We start from the raw sequence: 18,710 nt of genomic DNA, 5'->3' as shown, positions 1-18,710 counted from the left end.
GACTTTAATATCACTTTATCAGTGTGCTAATGCTTTGTGTTTGCTGTAATCCCACAAGAGATGACTTGCTGGGTTGTTTGAAACCTTCTGCGTTAGAGGGTTTCCCCGTTTGCTTTCACTACAATATAATACAGGACTTTCGTGAAGTAAAATGTCAGATTCCCTTTAAAAGGGATTGTATTGGTTTTTTTTCCCTTTTGTAATTTTTTTTTTTTTATGTAGAGAATTTCAGGTTGATGTAATCCTCATGAATACATGTTGATGTATAAAAGATCTTCTCTCAATGTACAGTTTTTATGAACATGGGGGCAGCCATCTTTGTAGATTACCTAGGCTGGCTGTCCTTTCTGCTTGGCAGTACTATGCATGGTTATGCTTTACTACTTTGTTCTCACAATGCAAATGTAAGGATCTACCAACTCACTAAAAACAATGCACTCCCTGTATGGCTGATATCCTATCTTGACAGCCTTTAAAATGGAAAGGCTGAGTGATTGCTGTAAATCTAGAGCTCCCTCTCTAGTGGTTATTCTACAAACCTCCATACTGCTGGCCATACACTAGTAGATTTTTGAACTTTTGTACGAAACATCTTTCTTTTGACTTTCTATTAGTTGATGGGGTCAAAACGATGATCGATTTCAGCCACAGTGAAGAACAAACTTGAAGGAGCAAGTTTGTTCTTCACTGTGGCTGAAATCGATCATCGAACAAACAAAATTCTAACAGTGAATGTGGTTTTATTTCGGGAAACTCCATTCATTGAAAATGAAACGTTAGAACCAAATGAAATTTCGTTCAACATTCGTCAAGTGTCTGATGGCATTATCGGGTGGTAAATTTAGAAACATCTTTCGTGCGAACGTTCGTTCGGGAATTCGCTAGTATATGGTCAGCTTTATGTGAAAGTCACAGAAAATTAATTCAGGTGAATAACTCCCTGAAAAATACATCACATTGTCCCATTAGGTGTGATGTGACATTGTATTACACACTGCACACTTTCTGCAGAATGTAGAAAAGATTACAAGTGCAGAAAGAACAAGTGATTCTATTGTAGGCTAATACTGTGTATTCTACTGTAAAAGAAAGCTGAAAACAAACAGCTTCACATTAGGTACAAAATACTTACTCTGTGAAGTTCTACACCAAAATATCGGACAAGATTTGGGTGTTTGATACCTTCAAAGATTTTCAATTCATCTGCTGTTTCTTTGATTGTCTTATGGTCATTTGGCTGAAAACGTATCTAGGAGAGAAGAAAAAAAAAAAGCATTTAATGATGTCGTTTTTTCACACAGAACCCCCTTCAGAAATAACAAGTTCATTTAAAATGGTAAAGTATTTCTAAACCCAATTACTTCAATCTTATTTAATCTTTAACATATGAATGTCATTTCAAAAGTTATTTAAGATTTTTAAATCTGCTGCAGCGTATATTAAAACAATAGATCAAAACGCAAGACTGACACGCACCACATTTTCTCTTCCAACTTCAAGTGCTCAAAGAAAGAACACTTATGTAAATTGTTAATTAAAATTAAAATTTTTAGATTTGTCAAAATAACTGAGTAACACAGGCGACTGCTAATCGGCAAAACACATCATGCTTGTGGCACTAGTCTGTAGCGCAGATTCATCCAAGGCTCTCACTTAGCTGCTATTTAGTATTTTCTTTATTTAACTATTTAGTATTTTGGCAACAGATATATGAATGCTGCCTTGACTCTCATGCTCCTGAATGTAGGTCAGAATTAGTTGCTTTGTATCTAGGCAACAATACCTCAATGAAGGATTACACCATGAATGTATTTCATTAATAGATGTGTTAGCTTCTACAGCCTGATATGAAAAGTCTAACCTTATCATTGTACGTTTACATGTCACTTCATTTACAGCTCTTACAAAAAGTATTTACCGCTTTAGAAATGTAATGTTTTATTGTAGCATTTGGCCAACAGTTATATGTATAATGTCTCTAATCTTAGCCCCTGAAGCCTGTAACTCCTTCAAAGTGGTAAAGGGCTCCTGGTGGCCCCTTTCATTTGTCACTTACTTAGGATGGATGGCCTGTTTTGGGCAGATTTACAGCTGTGCCCTATGCTTTCCATTCCAAATTAACACCTATTTTATATTTGTCAGATGTACTATTCACATAGCATAAAGTAAAATAATAAATATTTAAAACAATGCTACTAGCAGTTTACATTGCTTTTATTTGGGTTACGGTTTCTTAAAGGAGAACTATGACATGAGTGATTTCCACTCACCTCATAGTTCTAAGCCGACCTGTGACAATGAGACTGTCACAGGTCGGCTCAGTAGATCGGGAGGTGAGGGAAAACATACCGGGTTCCCTCACCTCTCGATCCTGTCATGGCTCTCTGCCGTGACAGGGGGAGGGGCTGGAATCCCCCTCTCCCCGCTCCGATCTGCCAGCGCTGACTGGCGGAACGGACGGGGGAGGGGGCGGGTACAGCTGGCTCTGCCTCTAGATAGGCAGAGCCAGCTGTCACTCACGCAGCTGGGCGGATCCCGTCATCTAAGTCGGGATCCACTCCAGGTGCGGCGTCTCAGTATACTGCGAGCTGTAACTCGCGGTATACTGAGCTTAGGGTAACGGGAGGACGCTAGTTTGTGTCCTCCTGTTACCCCAAGGAGAACTATGAGGAAAAACACTGACCCCATAGTTCTCCTTTAAGGGTTACAATGTCTACTTGCTTCTCCTGCTCTGTAATGTTAGGAGGGGTTGCGAGGGGTAAGGGGTTAAAGAATTACAACCCTGGTTTCTCTATTGTATGGTATGACTGTGTGAATGAGAACAAATAGGTTTTCTTAAATTTGCCTGCAAAAGGGGAAATACACTTTAATAAAATCGATGTCCTGTATATTCATGCATATTCAGTGACTGAATTTTGTTTTTGTGTCCTTCCATGCTCTTTTCAAAAACCTGTACTTGAAGTTGCTTAGGGTGTTCTTTGTCCTCATGATGTAAGTTATGCCATGATACTTACTCACCAAAAGCTGGCCCTTCCAGATACACATGCATTTATAGTGCAATAACTTGAAACCTATTGATTACACACACACACCACTTTGCATGTCAATAGCTTTAATTAAATCTACTTACTTCTTTCATAGCCATCAACTCTCCAGTGTCAACACTAATGCAGGTGTAGACTTTCCCGTATTGACCTTCACCTGTAGGGAAAAAATACCACAACGTTGGAAGTCACAACTATCAAAGCAAACAACTAAAGGCGGTGGAAAAGTTCTAAAACAGTGGCTGAAAGTCAGGCCTTTAAATGGTTACTACTCTTACAGTGGGCTGATGTATGAAAAGGGAAGGTGTTTCAGTGGCAGTCTAAGTGCACAAATTGTAATTTTTCCGTATTACTTACAAAATTAAAGTGTATCTACAGCCAATTATTTTGATGCATGGCAAGGAACCTGCTTCAAGTGCAGTGTGATGTCATTAATTGTGAATGGCACCCCGCATACTTGTCCCAAATCAGTGGACTGAAAGAAATAAAGGCAGAAGGTCACCTGACCGCTTGTCTTTACAGAAAGAGGCCAGCAATAGCAGCCCCCGTATTTCTCCCATGTCAAGTTTACTTTAAGGACACGTCTACCTTTTTGCAGTGTGTTAATGCATATTATGTCACGCATTAAGGCAGGACATTGAAAATAAGCTGCCAATGCCCTAAAACTTCACAAAAATCAGACACGACACCATGGTGTCTTGTGGGCCGCTACAACGAATGTGCATTGCCTCAATGAGTTAGGGTGCCATTCAAAATAATTGGCACTGCAATGCATGTACCATGTATTGCCAACCATTGGCGCAACACAATAGTCTAAATGGGCCCTAAATTAAATGTATATTTTTTAGGATTTTTTTCAAGATAAAAATTATTTTTAATCCTTTTTAGTAAATAAATATGAAAAGTCCACATGAATATTTCACATTTACTATTGGCAGTCAACATGCCGTGACTGAGCTACTGTTCCTGCCGAGTCATTAATTACTGTGCTGTAATAGCCTAAATAGTTTGTATAAATGTGTTCTCCTTTTAGTTACACACTCTGAGGAATTAGACAGGGTCAAGACTAATACTAATGTAGTATGGATTTTCAATTAGACAAAAGCAGTAAAAAAAGTAAGCAGTCTGCACTGAGCTAGAATATTCAACATGTCTTGCAAACATATTGAGTGGAGCAGACATCATTTGGATCAAGTATCCATAGTAAACAATCAGCTTCTATCTTTCATTTTCAAAGCTTAACTGAACAAACTGATGAGAAAAGCTGATTACTATGGGCAACTGTTCCAGATTCTGTCTGCTCCACTTTTGATAAATGTCTCCCATGATGTGTTATTACCCTGTTCGAATTGTTTATTTGTAAAATATAGATTTTATTACAATAGAGGAAAACTGACAAATTTGATTATAAAACTTATTTTTATTAAACAACAAATTTGACCAAAACATTCCCAAATTCCCTTTAAGGAACGGAATGAGAACATACCGATTTTATTGCCTCTCTGCCATTTGAATGTCACCTTCCTAAGCCCAACATGCATAACATTGTCATAGGACTTAGGTGTGTCGCAGACTTGGCCAATTATGTTTTTCCTTCGCATTTCTCTGTATCGTTCTTCTTCAAATATCTTCACAGATTTCTGAACGGCCTCAATTGGACGTTGTCGGGTTGCTGTGTCTACAAATAAGTAACAACAAAGCTGAGTACTGCATGTTACACTTTTTTGTGTGTGGTAATGGTTAATTTCGCAAAGAGAGAGAGTAAGATTACACACAAACACCACAGCATTCATATCTACATCAGTCTGATATGCTCTATCAAACAGGCAGTTGAATGTTATTTTATTTACTTCTTAGTTACCAGTAAATGTCCAAATGTTTTTATTTAAATGATCAAATATCACTCCATGTGTCGAAGCCCATTTGATAATAGATAGCTTTACTTAACCACTTGCCGTCTGCCCATCGTGAAATTATGGGCGGACAGCAGATCCTTCCCGGCAGGGTCACGTAAATGTGCGTCTTTTTTTTCTGCTCACGGGCGCGTGCAAGCAGAATACCGCCGTGAAGGATAACAGACGTCACCGGCTGTCTCTTACTAGCGTTCGGCCGGCTCTATAGCCGACCGATTGTTGTATGACCTCGCATGGTGTGCGCCCCCCCCTTCACCGCTGCCAGTTATAGCGGGAACCTCTGTCCCCCTGTGGTGCACGGGACTGAGAGGAACAGCACAGCGGCTGCTCTAGGAGAGAAGGAGGAGAGATCAGCATTTCCCACCGCTGATCTCTCCCCCTTCTCTCTCTCTCTCTAAAGTCTGAAGCGATGTGTATTACATCACTTCCGCCTTTAGCTTTCACTTCTCTGGCTGGGAGCCAGAGAAAAAGCTAATGAAGCAGATCTCTGCTTCATCAGCTTCTTTGGGGGTCCCCAGGTGACATTAGGGGTCTTGGGGACCCCTGATGTCTCCATTAAGAGGACCTGTCATTTTTTTCTAGCTATCACATTGGCTGCTTTTTAGCCCCCTGTGTGATAGCAATCAAGTTAAAAAGGAGAACTATGGGATTAAGGCTTTTCCCCATAGTTCTCCTTAGGGTAACGGGAGGACACAAACTAGCGTCCTCCCGTCACCCTAGGCTCAGTATACCGCGAGCTGTAGCTCGAGGTATACTGAGACGCCGCAGCTGAAGCGGATCCCGACAATTGTGCCGCAATCCGCCCAGCTGCGTGACCGACAGCTGGGTCTGCCTATCTAGAGAGTCCGTTCCGCCAGTCAGCGCTGGGGGAATCCATCCCCTCCCCTGTCACGGCAGAGATCCGCGACAGGATCGAGAGGTGAGCGGACGCCGGTATGTGTTCACTCACCTCCCGATCTTCTGAGCCGAGTGAAAAGCACTAGCCTCATAGTTCTCCTTTAAGTGTAAAAGAAAGGTTAAAAAAAAAAAAATGTAAGTATCATATTAAAAACAAAAACACCAGTGTCTATTTACCCAACGTGACCCCGTATTTTATATTTTACAAAAAAATTGGGTAATAATAAATGTTTTATAACATAACGTAGGGGAAACTGTTTTTTTTTTCCAAAGTTTCGGTCCTTTCTTTGTTATATAGTAAAAAATAAAACCCCCCAGTGGTGGTTAAATACCAGCAAAAGAAAGCTCTAGCTGTCCCTAAAAAAATGGTATAAAACTAATTTCAGTACAGCGTTGCATGACGGAATAAATGTCAACGTACCGCAGCGCTGAATACTGAAAAATGGCCTGGGCAGGAAGGGGGTTTAACACCCCGGTGAGCAAGTGGTTAAAGCAAGGCCCTTGGAAGCCACAGTTGCAGTTCTTCTTACATAAAGCCATACATGTACAGCAACTGAATGAATATAAAACTGCATTGCAGCTAGAATAAGCTTCCAGTTTGTCATCTTATCACTCATGTTGTTTAACACCAGAAAATATGCAATTGTTATACAAAGTGTGTACTTTGTAAATGCATTAATTTCCAAAACAGTCATTTTAGATTATAATATATATTTTGTAATGAGTGCTCTGTTAGCCTTAGTATGAGGAGGATGTGACCTTCCTTCTATGATGTAGTGCTTGGGCCGAAGTGTCCAATTGCAGGGCTCAAGTACTATCGTGGAGGAGGTCATTAACCATTTGTAGGCACTGACACAGGCTAATAGGGATTGAACTCAGGGCAGCAGGGGAACACTAGAAAGGAAAGCATCAGTGGGTAGGTGGGGTGGTCAATCAAGCGACTCTCATTTTGCCTTAAATTAACAATAGGGCAGGTTCTCTTTAAAGAGTTGCTCTGTTCCATTACCTCTAGTCTGACTAATCAAAGTCTGAAGTTCCCAACTTCGTCGTGTAGATCCTCCTTGATCTCCCTTAGGATAAGTTGGTTCTAAAAGTTTTGAGATAAGCATTCATGGTGTTATTTTTATTATAATTTGTTAGTACATTATAGCCATAATAAATTGTAAAAAATAAATTGCTTGCTGATCACTGTATGCAGTTAAAACAAGCAAAAATATTCAGTAAATGAATTTATTTGTATCTACATTTATATACAGACTAAACTGTCCTGCAAAAGGAGACAAACTAACACTGCAAGTGCTCAAGCACCCCCTGACAAGGATTATCCTAACTCCTGTCAATTTACTTGCAGTCTACATGTATATATTAAAACTAAACTCGAAGCACTGTAGCTGTTTTTCCTTATATTCCATCAGAGAAATTAAAAGTGAAACCAGCAATTTTACTGGCTTAGGCCGCAGCACTATGTGTGCTCCAATTTTAACATATCTGCCCCCAAACGTTAAAATCTAACGGCATAGTTTTCTTATTAAGAAAATGTATAGCATGTACTAAATGGGTGTCACATAGATCGATTCTTAAAGCTATAGTTGAATCTGCTTATTTTTTACCTTCCTTTTCAGTGCATAGCTTCCTAAAGATATCAAAGCACCTTGCCTCAGCTACTGCTCTCAGTAAGAACCCCCAGCCCTGATGCTAGCAATTGGCTGTCTCTTGGAAGTAGTTCTGTAAATATCAAAATACATGGAGGGGTGAATGTCACTATGAAGAAGTGTGTGTTTGTAGGGAGGCTGTATTTGCAATGTGAATGCCCTGGGTAACACCCACCTGTGATGCCGAAAGAACTGAAATACAATGAATGAAAGAGGCAAGCCAAGTATGGCTAGAGTAAAAAAAAAGGGCTAGATGATAGACAACCTCCAGCCAGAAAAAGAGGTGGGCTCTGCAAGTGCGAGAGAGCCCACCTCTTTTTCTGGCTGCACACTGTGGGACGCTCACAGTATGTAGTGAAGTCAGAAGCAATTGTAGTGAAGCAATTTCTGTACACTGTGCAAGGCCTGAGTTCAGCTTTAACTATGTCTATAGATGGTAGTAATACATCTTCTAAATGTAAGAAAATACATTACTTGCATAACTTGTTCTGAGGTATACTTTACCTTCTCTCTCTTCTGTAGGGCTTGAGTGACGACTAAGCGATCTAAACTGAAGCTCTGATGCTATAGAGGCCAGTCGGTCATTTTCTGGAACACTCGAGCCCCTATGTGAGAGTTGGAAAAAATATTTACTTGAAACACAATGTTAATCTGTTTATAAAGCTTCAACAGTGGCAGTAAACTGATGCTTTAAAGTTAAAGAGCTTTTCTAGTTTAGCCCTAGATTTCTGCAATCCCATCCTAAACATCTCATTAATGAAAAATATAGATTGCAGTGCAGGAGTCAGGTTTTTTTGCCAATACTCTGAAAGAGAACCTTCCAAATGTGTCTACATTTTTACATAGCACAGAAAACAATCATCGTTCTATTGTTTTTGCTACTGAAATGAGTTGGGTAAACAGTGAGGCACAAACTGTTGGCATTCAAAGCTCATGAGAACAACCTAGGACACAAAAGTGACTTCACAAATCTTACAAAGATGCCTCTTGTCAGGCATTTAAGATAATATGAATTGTCAAGACTTATTTGTGGCAGTTCCAAAAACCTGATCCAAATTACATACAGCAAGAATGACATAAAAATAAAAAGTCTCTGAGAAACATCAGAAATATTTGCAAAATGCTATTGTTAAATGAGTTCAGTTTCTTCACATACAGTTAAAGCAAATCTGTTTAGTGGTCAGTGAGGAGAAAAGAGCAAACACAAAAATAACAAGGACACAAACATTCACATAGGAATTGTAAGTAAATTCAGCACTCTAAAGCAGAAGGAAATGGAATGTTGCATTTACAAATGTCATGATTTTTTTTTAAATGTCTCCAGACCTTTACTATGCCATAACCCCAGCATATAAATAAACAGGAGATATTTACATTATCAAATACCAGGAAACCTATGAATCTAGTCAGATGATACCCGTCTAAATTCAATTGATGTGAATACATACATAATGCAGAAACAACCTCCACCCATCTACAAAGAACTGATACATTGCAGAAAGCACTACAAAGCAGCATAGCAGCCATCCTCCCATGCAACTATTTAACTCCCCCCATCCCTGACTAAGGCCTGACTATTATCTGCTGAGGCACGGAACACTGCACTGTGTGTCTAAATGTGTGCCAAAAATATTTCAGGGTGAAGCAGGGGTGAATTGGGCCAGTGGACATAACACTCAAGGTGTGGTACCATTCTACAGCATTTGAGGATATTTTGCATTCAAGTAAGGCGAAAGGTTTGCTTGAAGACAACAGCCATAAAAACAAAGAATACTTCAACTAACAGCAACGTAAAGATCATTTGTGTATATTACTCTTGTAATAGTCTATTTTGTACATTTAACCAAGACATTATGTCCTACAAACTGAGACAAAGAACAAGTAGAGATTGGTATAACTTCACATCTATGGATGTGGTCTCAGAAGAGAAGCGTTCCTCCTCCGAGACAGTCTGTCTATTCTGATCTTTACTGCTATTCAGATCAAAAAATACAAAAAGTCCTCAAAAAGCCAATGTTCTAGCTAACTACTTCCGTCTGGCAAAATATACATGAATATACAATATTGTCCTGATAAAAAAATAGAGGACTGGGAGTTTAAGCCTATTTCCACTTTTGCAGAGGTATTTAAAAAAAAAACATATGCCAGCAATGTACACCAAGTGTACATGAAACAGGCAGTTGATGTATATGGAAACAGAAACTTACATTTTTTTGTTAGCATTCCTCTTCACATGTGCAAGAAATGTGAAAATATCCCCCACAAGCCCCCCCCCCTTTTCATTGGACAGTGTATTGCGTTTACTGATCATGTTACAATGGGTGACAGGAGGGGTGGAGGTGATTACAGCCTAATTAACATCTGACCCTGGTGTCTGACTGAATTTTCTGTGGAGAAACGGTAGAATTTTTAGGTTTCAGGCCTCATAGCACTTTAAAAAAAAAATGAAGAAAGCCTGCAATGAGAGTCATGAAAATGTACACACACATATACATCATCACCACAATAAATGCTAATCACTTACAAAAAAGGTGGAAATGTACTTTAAGGGGAGTACAAAAATCCTACTTTGTTTCCAGCCAGAGTGACAAAGCAATTCAGAAACAGTTGGGACATCCAAAAGCAGTCCAACTAAGGTGTAGGCAACTCAACAGCACTAACAGCACTAACAGTACCAATAGAACAGAACTGGGAATTGCCTGCAGCCCAAGGCCAGCCTGAAGGACCAAAGCCCGGAGCTGAAGCCAGTTGAGACCAGGTCCCCTACCAAAACCTGTCAACACAAAAAGAAAGATGGCATGGAGAATCAACCTGATGCTCAAAACCACCAGATGGGATAAACTCAGGAATGCTGTGGACCTTTGCGGTGAGTAACTGCCTACAGGTGGCACACCGTATCCAATGTTGAAACAGAACAAAGCCAGATCTGTCTCGATCTTGCAGGCTTTCAGTCCGTTGGGGAGATGCTGTCCAGAGTCCATGATACCTTCTCTTCACAGGGGGTTGTCTGAGTGCTCTACAAGGCTAATGCCAGGAAATAGCACTAGACTAAACATGAGAATCAATGCTATGAAAAGTATCAGGTGTGCTTGGGTGACACAGATGATCTAGGCCCATCTTGCATAGTAGCAACAACCATGCTTGAAACACGGAAATACTGATCTTCCAGGAGATTGGGAGGATGTATTTTGCCAACTCTAGGACTGGACTCCCCAGGCACCTGGCCATAGACAATATGTCATCAGTTTGTCCAGAAACTGAATTGACTTGTCCCACAATAACAGTTGAATTGAAGTGTTCTGCAGAGGAAGAGTCCGGTTACTCCTAAACTAAAGAGCCCAAGTCTGGAATAATAGAGTTAGGAATTTCTCTTAGCGAAGAAAAACTATGGCTTTCATGTTTAGGAAAAAACCCAGATTCATAAGCTCCTCGGCTCCATCTAGTGGCAGAGATGCGATGCATTCCCAGCTCTGTGGGAATTTGTCCAGCTTAAGGCTGGGTGGAAGATTTATAAATTTGCCCCTTAGATTATGCTATACTGTTCATTTTTATTATAATAGTGAAGAACAGACTGTAGAATGCCCACAGAGAAAGACAGTCTAAGAAAAAAAAAATGCTATAACAGAAATAATAACAGATTATGGCATAGAAAACTAAAGCGTGCATAGAAAGACTCAAAGAAAACTCCAGTTGCTTTAAGAATTAGAACATGCATTATTTCTACACAAATCATTAACATAATTGTATTAAAAATACCATTCCATTTTAATATTTAATTCATTTAAAATTCTCTTTCTTGTAACCATGAAAACAGTGCTCAGTTTGTAGATATGGTTTCCCAGAACACACACACACACACACACACACACACACACACACACACACACACACACCCTGCTCCTCATAAAAAAGTGTCTTTGTTTCTGCCAGAACTCTGCACAAAGTGTGAGGTAATGTTTCAGCCAGTCTGATGTTTGGAATATGGTATTCCTAATAAAGTTGACAGGCTTATTTCACTGAATCCTTTTTGACTTAGCAGTTGCATGTCTAAAGGTATGTCAAGGATTCAAAAGTTCCTTTAAAAACATTGGGGTTAAGTGATTATACTAAAAGGCAGAACGTCCTGTTTCACACTGAAAGATTTGGTTTGCTCAAATCATCACAAAGTAAGTAGCAGATGGAGGAGGGTGTTGTTTCTCTTCTAACAAAACTGAAGTTTCAGCACATCATTCATAGCCCCATATAAATACTATATCCTCACCGATGAATTGTCATATATACTGTATACATCTTCCTTCTTAAACAAATAATGACCTATGCTAGATGTTTTTAGAAGTATCATTTGTTTATTCATCATGCTCACATTAACCACATTGTTAGAGATGGAATGCAACAAAAGACCATGCCTTAGGCTGCATTTACAGTGCAGTGAATGTGTGCTACTTTTACATCTGGTACTTTTCATCACTTTGAAAAGTGTGTTTTAAAAGAAACTACACCAAAGATGCAACACGCATTTAACACACGAGTGTGAATGCACAGTAAGCTCAGTATAAAGTAGGACTAGTAGCTGCATCAACAAATTTTAAAGTCTGCATTAAAACAGAACTAAAGCCAACCCTTTTATTGTCCTTCGTTCTATTGGGTCACAGGGGAATATTTACTAATGTACTCCTGTGACCCAAACTCAGCATACAGCAGGCCACTGCCTGCTACATGCTCACTGAACAGAGCCACGCTGCAGCTGGGAAGGATCCCAACAATATTGTGGGACTGATTGCCAGCTGTCTAGAGGCAGAGCCAGCTGTGCCCATCCCCTTCCCTGTCTGTCCCCCCAGTAGGCACTGGAGGAAGAGAGCCAGTCACCGCTCTTTGCAAGCTCAAGACCATGAGCTGAGTGATCAGCAGTTACATGATCATTCAGCTATCTATAGAGCCGGCGTGTGACAGCTTCAGTGTCACATGCCAGCTCTAAGTATTGGAAAGAGTGCATTTTACTCTCCCAATATTACTTCTCTCTAGTAAAACTATCATAATTAACACTATCAAACTGAATAATTCTGTCTTTCAAATCATTCTCTAAAGCTCAGTTACCACACAAAACTTTTTTTTTAGGTTTAATAAGAGGAAAGGTCAGGTGTATGTCAGGTTTTAGAATTGTCCCCATTGACACTTCCCATTACTTCCTGTTTGGACACCTATTACCTGGACAGGAAGTGAGGAGAAATCCCGCCAATGGGATTTCCCCACTCCACTATAAAATGTTTTTACTGCTGTCTGTTATTTCTTTATAGGAGAACAACAGAGGATACATTCTTTTCATACTCTATCCAACACTAATAAAAAAAAGTCTTGACTAGAGCGGGGCTTTACATGGTGCCCTTCCAAAAGCGACAATTCATTTTTGGCAAATGGCCAGTTATAGTAAAAGTTGTGCTGAAAGAGATATAGAAGTTGCCATTGCTAACCTCCCTAATAAAATGGCAATTGTCAGGCTATTATGCTTATCTTCTAACTTTACTAGTTTAAGTCACCAAGGTGGAACAAGCATGCAACAAGTGAAGTTATAGTAATGTTAAACAACTAGATTTGAATACTTTTTCTGGGTCAGTGAATTAAAGTACCTAGCAATGACAGGCAACAGCAGGCTTTTTATATTTCTCTAAGCCAGGTTTTCTGTAAACCTCTCACCATTTTTTTTCATGTGTGGGAAAGCTACGCAGAGATTCAAATTTTGCCCATACATTGTCTCACAAACATATTTAATACTAAAGCATACTAAAATAAAACATACATAGAAACAGTGTATAGTAAGTATAGGCTATTGATGTTCTGAAGTAGCATATGCAAATGAGAAGCATTAATAGCCGATTAAACACAAAAGAAACACTCAAGTTATAGAACACGGATTTAGGACTGCGGTGAATGAGAAAGCCAATAAGGAAAGTCAGTAAGCGCCCAGCAGAAAACACCTGTAGACATTGCAATAGCAGATGACCTGACAGGGTGGCACTACCTGTTATCATTTACACTGCTGAAGGATTTTTGTTGAACCGAGTCGCTACTAAATGGAGTTGGGCGACCGGCAGCTGTGCTGGGTTGGTTCTTCACATCACAAGTGACAATTCGATTGCTGTGATAAGAAGACAAACATCAAGAAGTATCTCTAGTGATTGAATAATGAAAACCCTTCACATTTTTAACACGATGGTTGTATTAGTTTTGTTTTAAATATATACATCTTCAGTCTAAAGGCAAAGAAAGAGATGAATAGCCACAAAGGGCTCGCTATGGTTCAATATAAATATAGAGCATTAAGAATGCTCATTTTCATATGTTCTGCAAGAGTCCAGAGCCAATGCGCCTAAGGAATTTGGTATGAGAAGTACCTATGACATGTCCCCCAAAGGGTCTCTTGGTACCTAGAATGAATTTATTGGCTCATGAATTTTAGAAGACTCTGTCCATTCCTGACTTAAATAACTTCAATTTAATACACCAAAAGCCCTTACTAAAACACATTGAAAACAAATAGCAGATTTTTCTGATGCTTTTCATGTGAGTTACAGTCGAGAAGCATGCAAAGTTCAAAACATTTCAAACTGAAGGCTGACTAGATCAAGTGCTGCCAAAATATTTACCCAATATTAGAGAAAAAAACCCCAAAAAACCTTTTTCTTTGTTCCCAATATATGTTCATATGATTAATACGATTTCGTGGATAAACAAAATAGAAAATGTAAAGTCATACTTGACTTGGGATACTTAAAAAAAAAAAACCAAAAAAACATACTAAACAACTTATAAATGACATATATTTAGTGAAGTATTTTTGAGCATAGACTATGCGATAACTGGCTTAATTTTCATCCTGGCAGTCATCTACTGTACCTGGCTAACAAACTCTAATAGCTGGCAGTATTTATCTTCTGAATATTGATTCAGATAATGTCGGCTTGTAAAAAGGTAACCATACATGTTTAGTGGTACAAGCATTGTCCTTTCTCTGAACCCATTAAACCCTCCAACAGAGTAGAGCATAAGAGAGGGGCTGCACAGAACAGAACTGCTTTACAAAAATGTTTTATCCTTAAAAAGGAGAACTATGAGGTGAGTGCTTTTCACTCACCTCATAGTTCTAGCCGACCTGTGACAATGAGACTGTCACAGGTCGGCTCAGTAGATCGGGAGGTGAGCGAACACATACCAACGTTCGCTCACCTCTCGATCCTGTCACGGATCTCTGCCGTGACAGGGGAGGGGCTGGATTCCCCGCTCCGATCCGCCAGCGCTGACTGGAGGAACGGACGGGGGAGGGGGCGGGTACAGCTGGCTCTGCCTCTAGATAGGCAGAGCCAGCTGTCACTCACGCAGATGGGCGGATCCAGACATAATTGTCAGGATCCGCTTCAGTTGCGGCGTCTCAGTATACTGCAAACAGCGGCTCGCGGTATACTGCTGCGTCTCAGTATACCGCAAGCTACAGCTCGCGGTATACTGAGCCTAAGGTGACGGGAGGACGCTAGTTTGTGTCCTCCCATTACCCCAAGGAGAACTATGGGGAAAAGCCTTAACCCCATAGTTCTCCTTTAAAGAAACCTGTACTGACAGAAATACAGAGGCTTATATTGCTGACCTCTCTCTAAAAGTGCCATTCTAAGTTTTGACCCTAAATCACTGACCAGGAACAACAATTCAAAATAATAATTCAGAACACTCAGCTAACATACTTGCTCCAAGTCAGTGACTTACAAAGTATTGAAGCAACAGGATCGGCATACTAACTCATATGTTTGACATAAGCAAAGTGCAATGTTTCCTTAACAGTATTAGGTAAATGCAGGCACTTTTCCTCAGCAAAAACCTCTACTAGTCTACTTAACTTGTTTGGCTACATATACAGTGAACTAGAATACACTGCATATATTGATCTAGGTAACAAAATATTTTTTTTTTTTTAAAAAGGTGCAGGTAGGAAAAAATAGATAATTTAAAACAAAAAAGAAAATGAGTGTGAAAGCATCAGGAGTAAAACAAAGTTGTGCTAATAAGCAGAAGGTATGGGAGAATCTGCAGCTCCACATTACTCACAAGGTAAAGAAACTAATCTCCTTTTCTGGAAGAAGAAAAACACTTTCATAGATATCCTATGGATATAACTCAATAATGAGGATACCCAGTTTTCAGAACCTTCATAAATTGTAATATGGAGTAACTCAACTATTCTTGAACAAATCTGATCTTGCTATGCATTATCGATAATTTCTGCTCCACTGTTGCAAACGTATTCAACAAAAAGTCAGTTTTTCATATATTCTTAAAATGAATACCTGAAACCTTCTGGTGTAGGAGTGTTGAGGTGAGGGTTTGGTGGGTCACTGTGACATCGAGGAACCTTCACAGGTCTGGGACTATTGCGATGTGTAGCTATATGCAAAAATATGGTGTTAAGAATTCAACGAAAAAAATACATATACACACACTATATATATCTATATATCTATAGATATATATAATGTATGTAATGTACAATATACAATATAAACATGTTAGAATAATATTTAAGAGTACTTTTTATTAACTGTGTTGATTCCCATTTATTCCTCTTGTACGTCCATCAACATGACACAACATAATGTAGTATAACTAAGTGCTCTTGTAAAAATGCAGACAATGTGACCATGAATTAACTTTATACCAGTATGTCCAAGCCTACTGTTTATAATATCTCTATGACAAGTGTACAGCTGTGATGAGCACATTAAAAAATATTTTAAAAGGCAAGGATGAAAGAAGCTTTTGTTGTCAATAAAACTTTTCTTTGCGTCACTGCCATGGAAACAGAGGCTACAATCATCTTCTATTCATCTCCCTAAAACACACGTCTGAACTGTACTTCCGTGCAGCTGCAAAGCCACGGCTTTATATTAATTTCATTTTTCCTCCTTCAAAAGTTCTGGTTTCACTTAGTTATTGAAACCATGGAAGGAGATAGCCAAAAGAGCAAACTCAAGCAATTAAACTGGGCCAAGTTCATGTAAAGGACAACAAACACGAAATCTAGATTTTCTTAAGAACAATAAACAAATGTGTTCTAATGAAGGCAAACAACATACTGTCCTATATTCCTAGTTTACTCAACAGTAAATTACTATAAAAATACTACAAGTAGAAGTTTTATGGCAAAAGAAAGACAACACTTATTTTTCACACTAGATTACAAAACTAAACAGTACAAAAAGCACCATCAAGGCAAGACTAAATACATGAACTATTGACAAGCAATGGTGAAATGGTTATGCTGGAATGATAAAAAGACAGACCTTTAGGCCCATGGAGCCAAATTGCATGTGTCTCACAAATTCCTCTGTAAGACTACAATCTGCTGCGGACGGGAGACGCTGTGCAATACAATGACAGCTGCCACCAGCTGCAGCTGTTTGCAGGTCGTTCGCATATAACTGCACAAGTTGCGATTACCTGCGGACAACCACACCTGGATGCAGACAAGTATTAAATGCAACTGTAAGTATATATCAGTAAAATAATTTATTGATCTTACCCAGGTACAAACCTGTAACAGGACTATGGGGTTTCCCAATAACATGGCCGATACATTCATTCATGAGAGCTTGCAAGCTCTAGAGAAAAGAGAACATAGTAAAATGGTTGCATACCAAAATTATAAAAGAACAAAGGGTATTAATAGATCAGAAACAAGAAAATTAAGGAAAAAAAAAAAGGAAATATATTTATTGTGCATTAAGTAACTTAAATGTACTTGGTATCAGCCTCTTTCAGTCCCTGTACAGCAGAGCTAAGACTAGGGGAGGAGATTGCAAAGAGCATGCTAACAGGAATAGACTGCAAAATGACCGAGAGATGAGCTCTTCAGTCTGCTGCTTTTCATTCCCCTGTCCAGTCACATGGCAGGGATGGAAAGAAGACCCGTAAATGTTACCGAACTGCGGCATTAAAAAAAACAGAACTACCCTGCCAGACAGGGTTCTGCTGTGTTGCAGAGTGTTTTCAATCTCAGTACTGGATACACAGAAGATAGACAGCAATACAAATACTTTGGGAAGAAAAAATGCTCCTTCTGAAAAGCAGTGTTGTCACCCTATGCTGCTCTCTCAATTTGGGTTTGAACCTACAAACACCTCTATCTTCATAAGATAGGGGGATGTGTTCTTTAGTTCCCAGAGGTAATTGGAAAGGCTAATATCCTTGTTTAATCCATCTAAGGACTGGTAAGCTGCAATACATTACATTTTTGTACTTGAATTTAGATATACTTTAAGTCCATTTGATACGGATTGTAGGAATCCATATCAAAATATCAGTTTCTCTCAAGAAGTTCAGAAGAGTAATTCACAGACTGCAAGCAAGATGCCAGTGAAGAAGTACAGGACCGCCTATCTACAGTTAAATACTTGAGCACTGTTCAAACCATCACCACATAAATGGCCAAACCATGCTGAAAAGTATACCATGATGAAAGACTGTTTTTCTTTTAATTTTTGCTGAACTCTTAAAATCATGTAGATGTTAACAGTTTACCACTTTCTGTGAATAAAAAAACTGAAGCCCCCAGTCTTATTAGAAGAGCAGGTCAGATATGAAAGAGGTCATGAGAAATATATACTTTCTTTAAATTGAATAAAAAAAAGGAAAGTTCCACCATATAATGTATTGGAATGCCTCATTTAACACGGAACAAATGCATTTTTATGAGTGTCTTGCAAAAGCATTAGAGTGAATGAATGTCTCAGTGAGTATTAAAGTGATTGTCAGAAGAGGGCCCAGGTCCAGTTCCTTACAATGCTTGCTTAGTAAATGATTGCATTCATTTTGTCTTTATGAACCAGAAGCACGCGTCAAAAATGCAAATAGCTCAGTAAAAGAAACAAACAGTTTTCTGTAAATAGATTTTTTTTTGGACTCTGTCAACTTCTGTAGAAGTATAAAAAACACAAATCGTACGAACAGCGCTCTTGGAATGATCTTGGGGAGGTGGATAGTGTGACCCTAAATAGTTCTGGTTTTCTGTAGAAGTATGCGATACCCACATTTCAAACAAAATATAACATAACATAAAAGTTGAGATCTTAACAGTATCTAGAACATGAAAAAAATATACATAATATGTATAAAGGTTTTTTGTAAGAGATCAGTTTCACTGTAGAGTGTAGTATAATTTGTAT

General features: G+C 39.0%; 1 protein-coding gene across 4 annotated transcripts in view; it reads right to left on the bottom strand.

The window, feature by feature from the left end:
• MAP3K4 (mitogen-activated protein kinase kinase kinase 4) overlaps positions 1–18,710 on the bottom strand; it is a 62,754-nt gene that overhangs the window by 4,723 nt on the left and 39,321 nt on the right. The window contains exons 15-22 of one of the 4 annotated variants that reach the window (XM_018566215.1): positions 17,069–17,147; positions 15,837–15,933; positions 13,523–13,639; positions 8,011–8,111; positions 6,861–6,941; positions 4,531–4,722; positions 3,131–3,201; positions 1,133–1,249 (exon numbers count right to left, since the gene is read on the bottom strand). In XM_018566215.1, the coding sequence (XP_018421717.1) occupies positions 1,133–1,249; positions 3,131–3,201; positions 4,531–4,722; positions 6,861–6,941; positions 8,011–8,111; positions 13,523–13,639; positions 15,837–15,933; positions 17,069–17,147 (855 nt within the window). The remainder of the gene's footprint in view (positions 1–1,132; positions 1,250–3,130; positions 3,202–4,530; positions 4,723–6,860; positions 6,942–8,010; positions 8,112–13,522; positions 13,640–15,836; positions 15,934–17,068; positions 17,148–18,710) is intronic. The other 3 variants (XM_018566216.1, XM_018566217.1, XM_018566219.1) reach the window with 3 other exon arrangements.

This window comes from Nanorana parkeri, unplaced genomic scaffold (genome assembly GCF_000935625.1).
Source record: "Nanorana parkeri isolate BGI_ZX_2015 unplaced genomic scaffold, ASM93562v1 scaffold925, whole genome shotgun sequence".
In the NCBI taxonomy this organism is placed as follows: Eukaryota; Metazoa; Chordata; class Amphibia; order Anura; family Dicroglossidae; genus Nanorana; species Nanorana parkeri.
The sequence above is the reverse complement of the archived record's forward strand: the minus strand, read 5'-3'. Positions and strand labels throughout refer to the sequence as shown.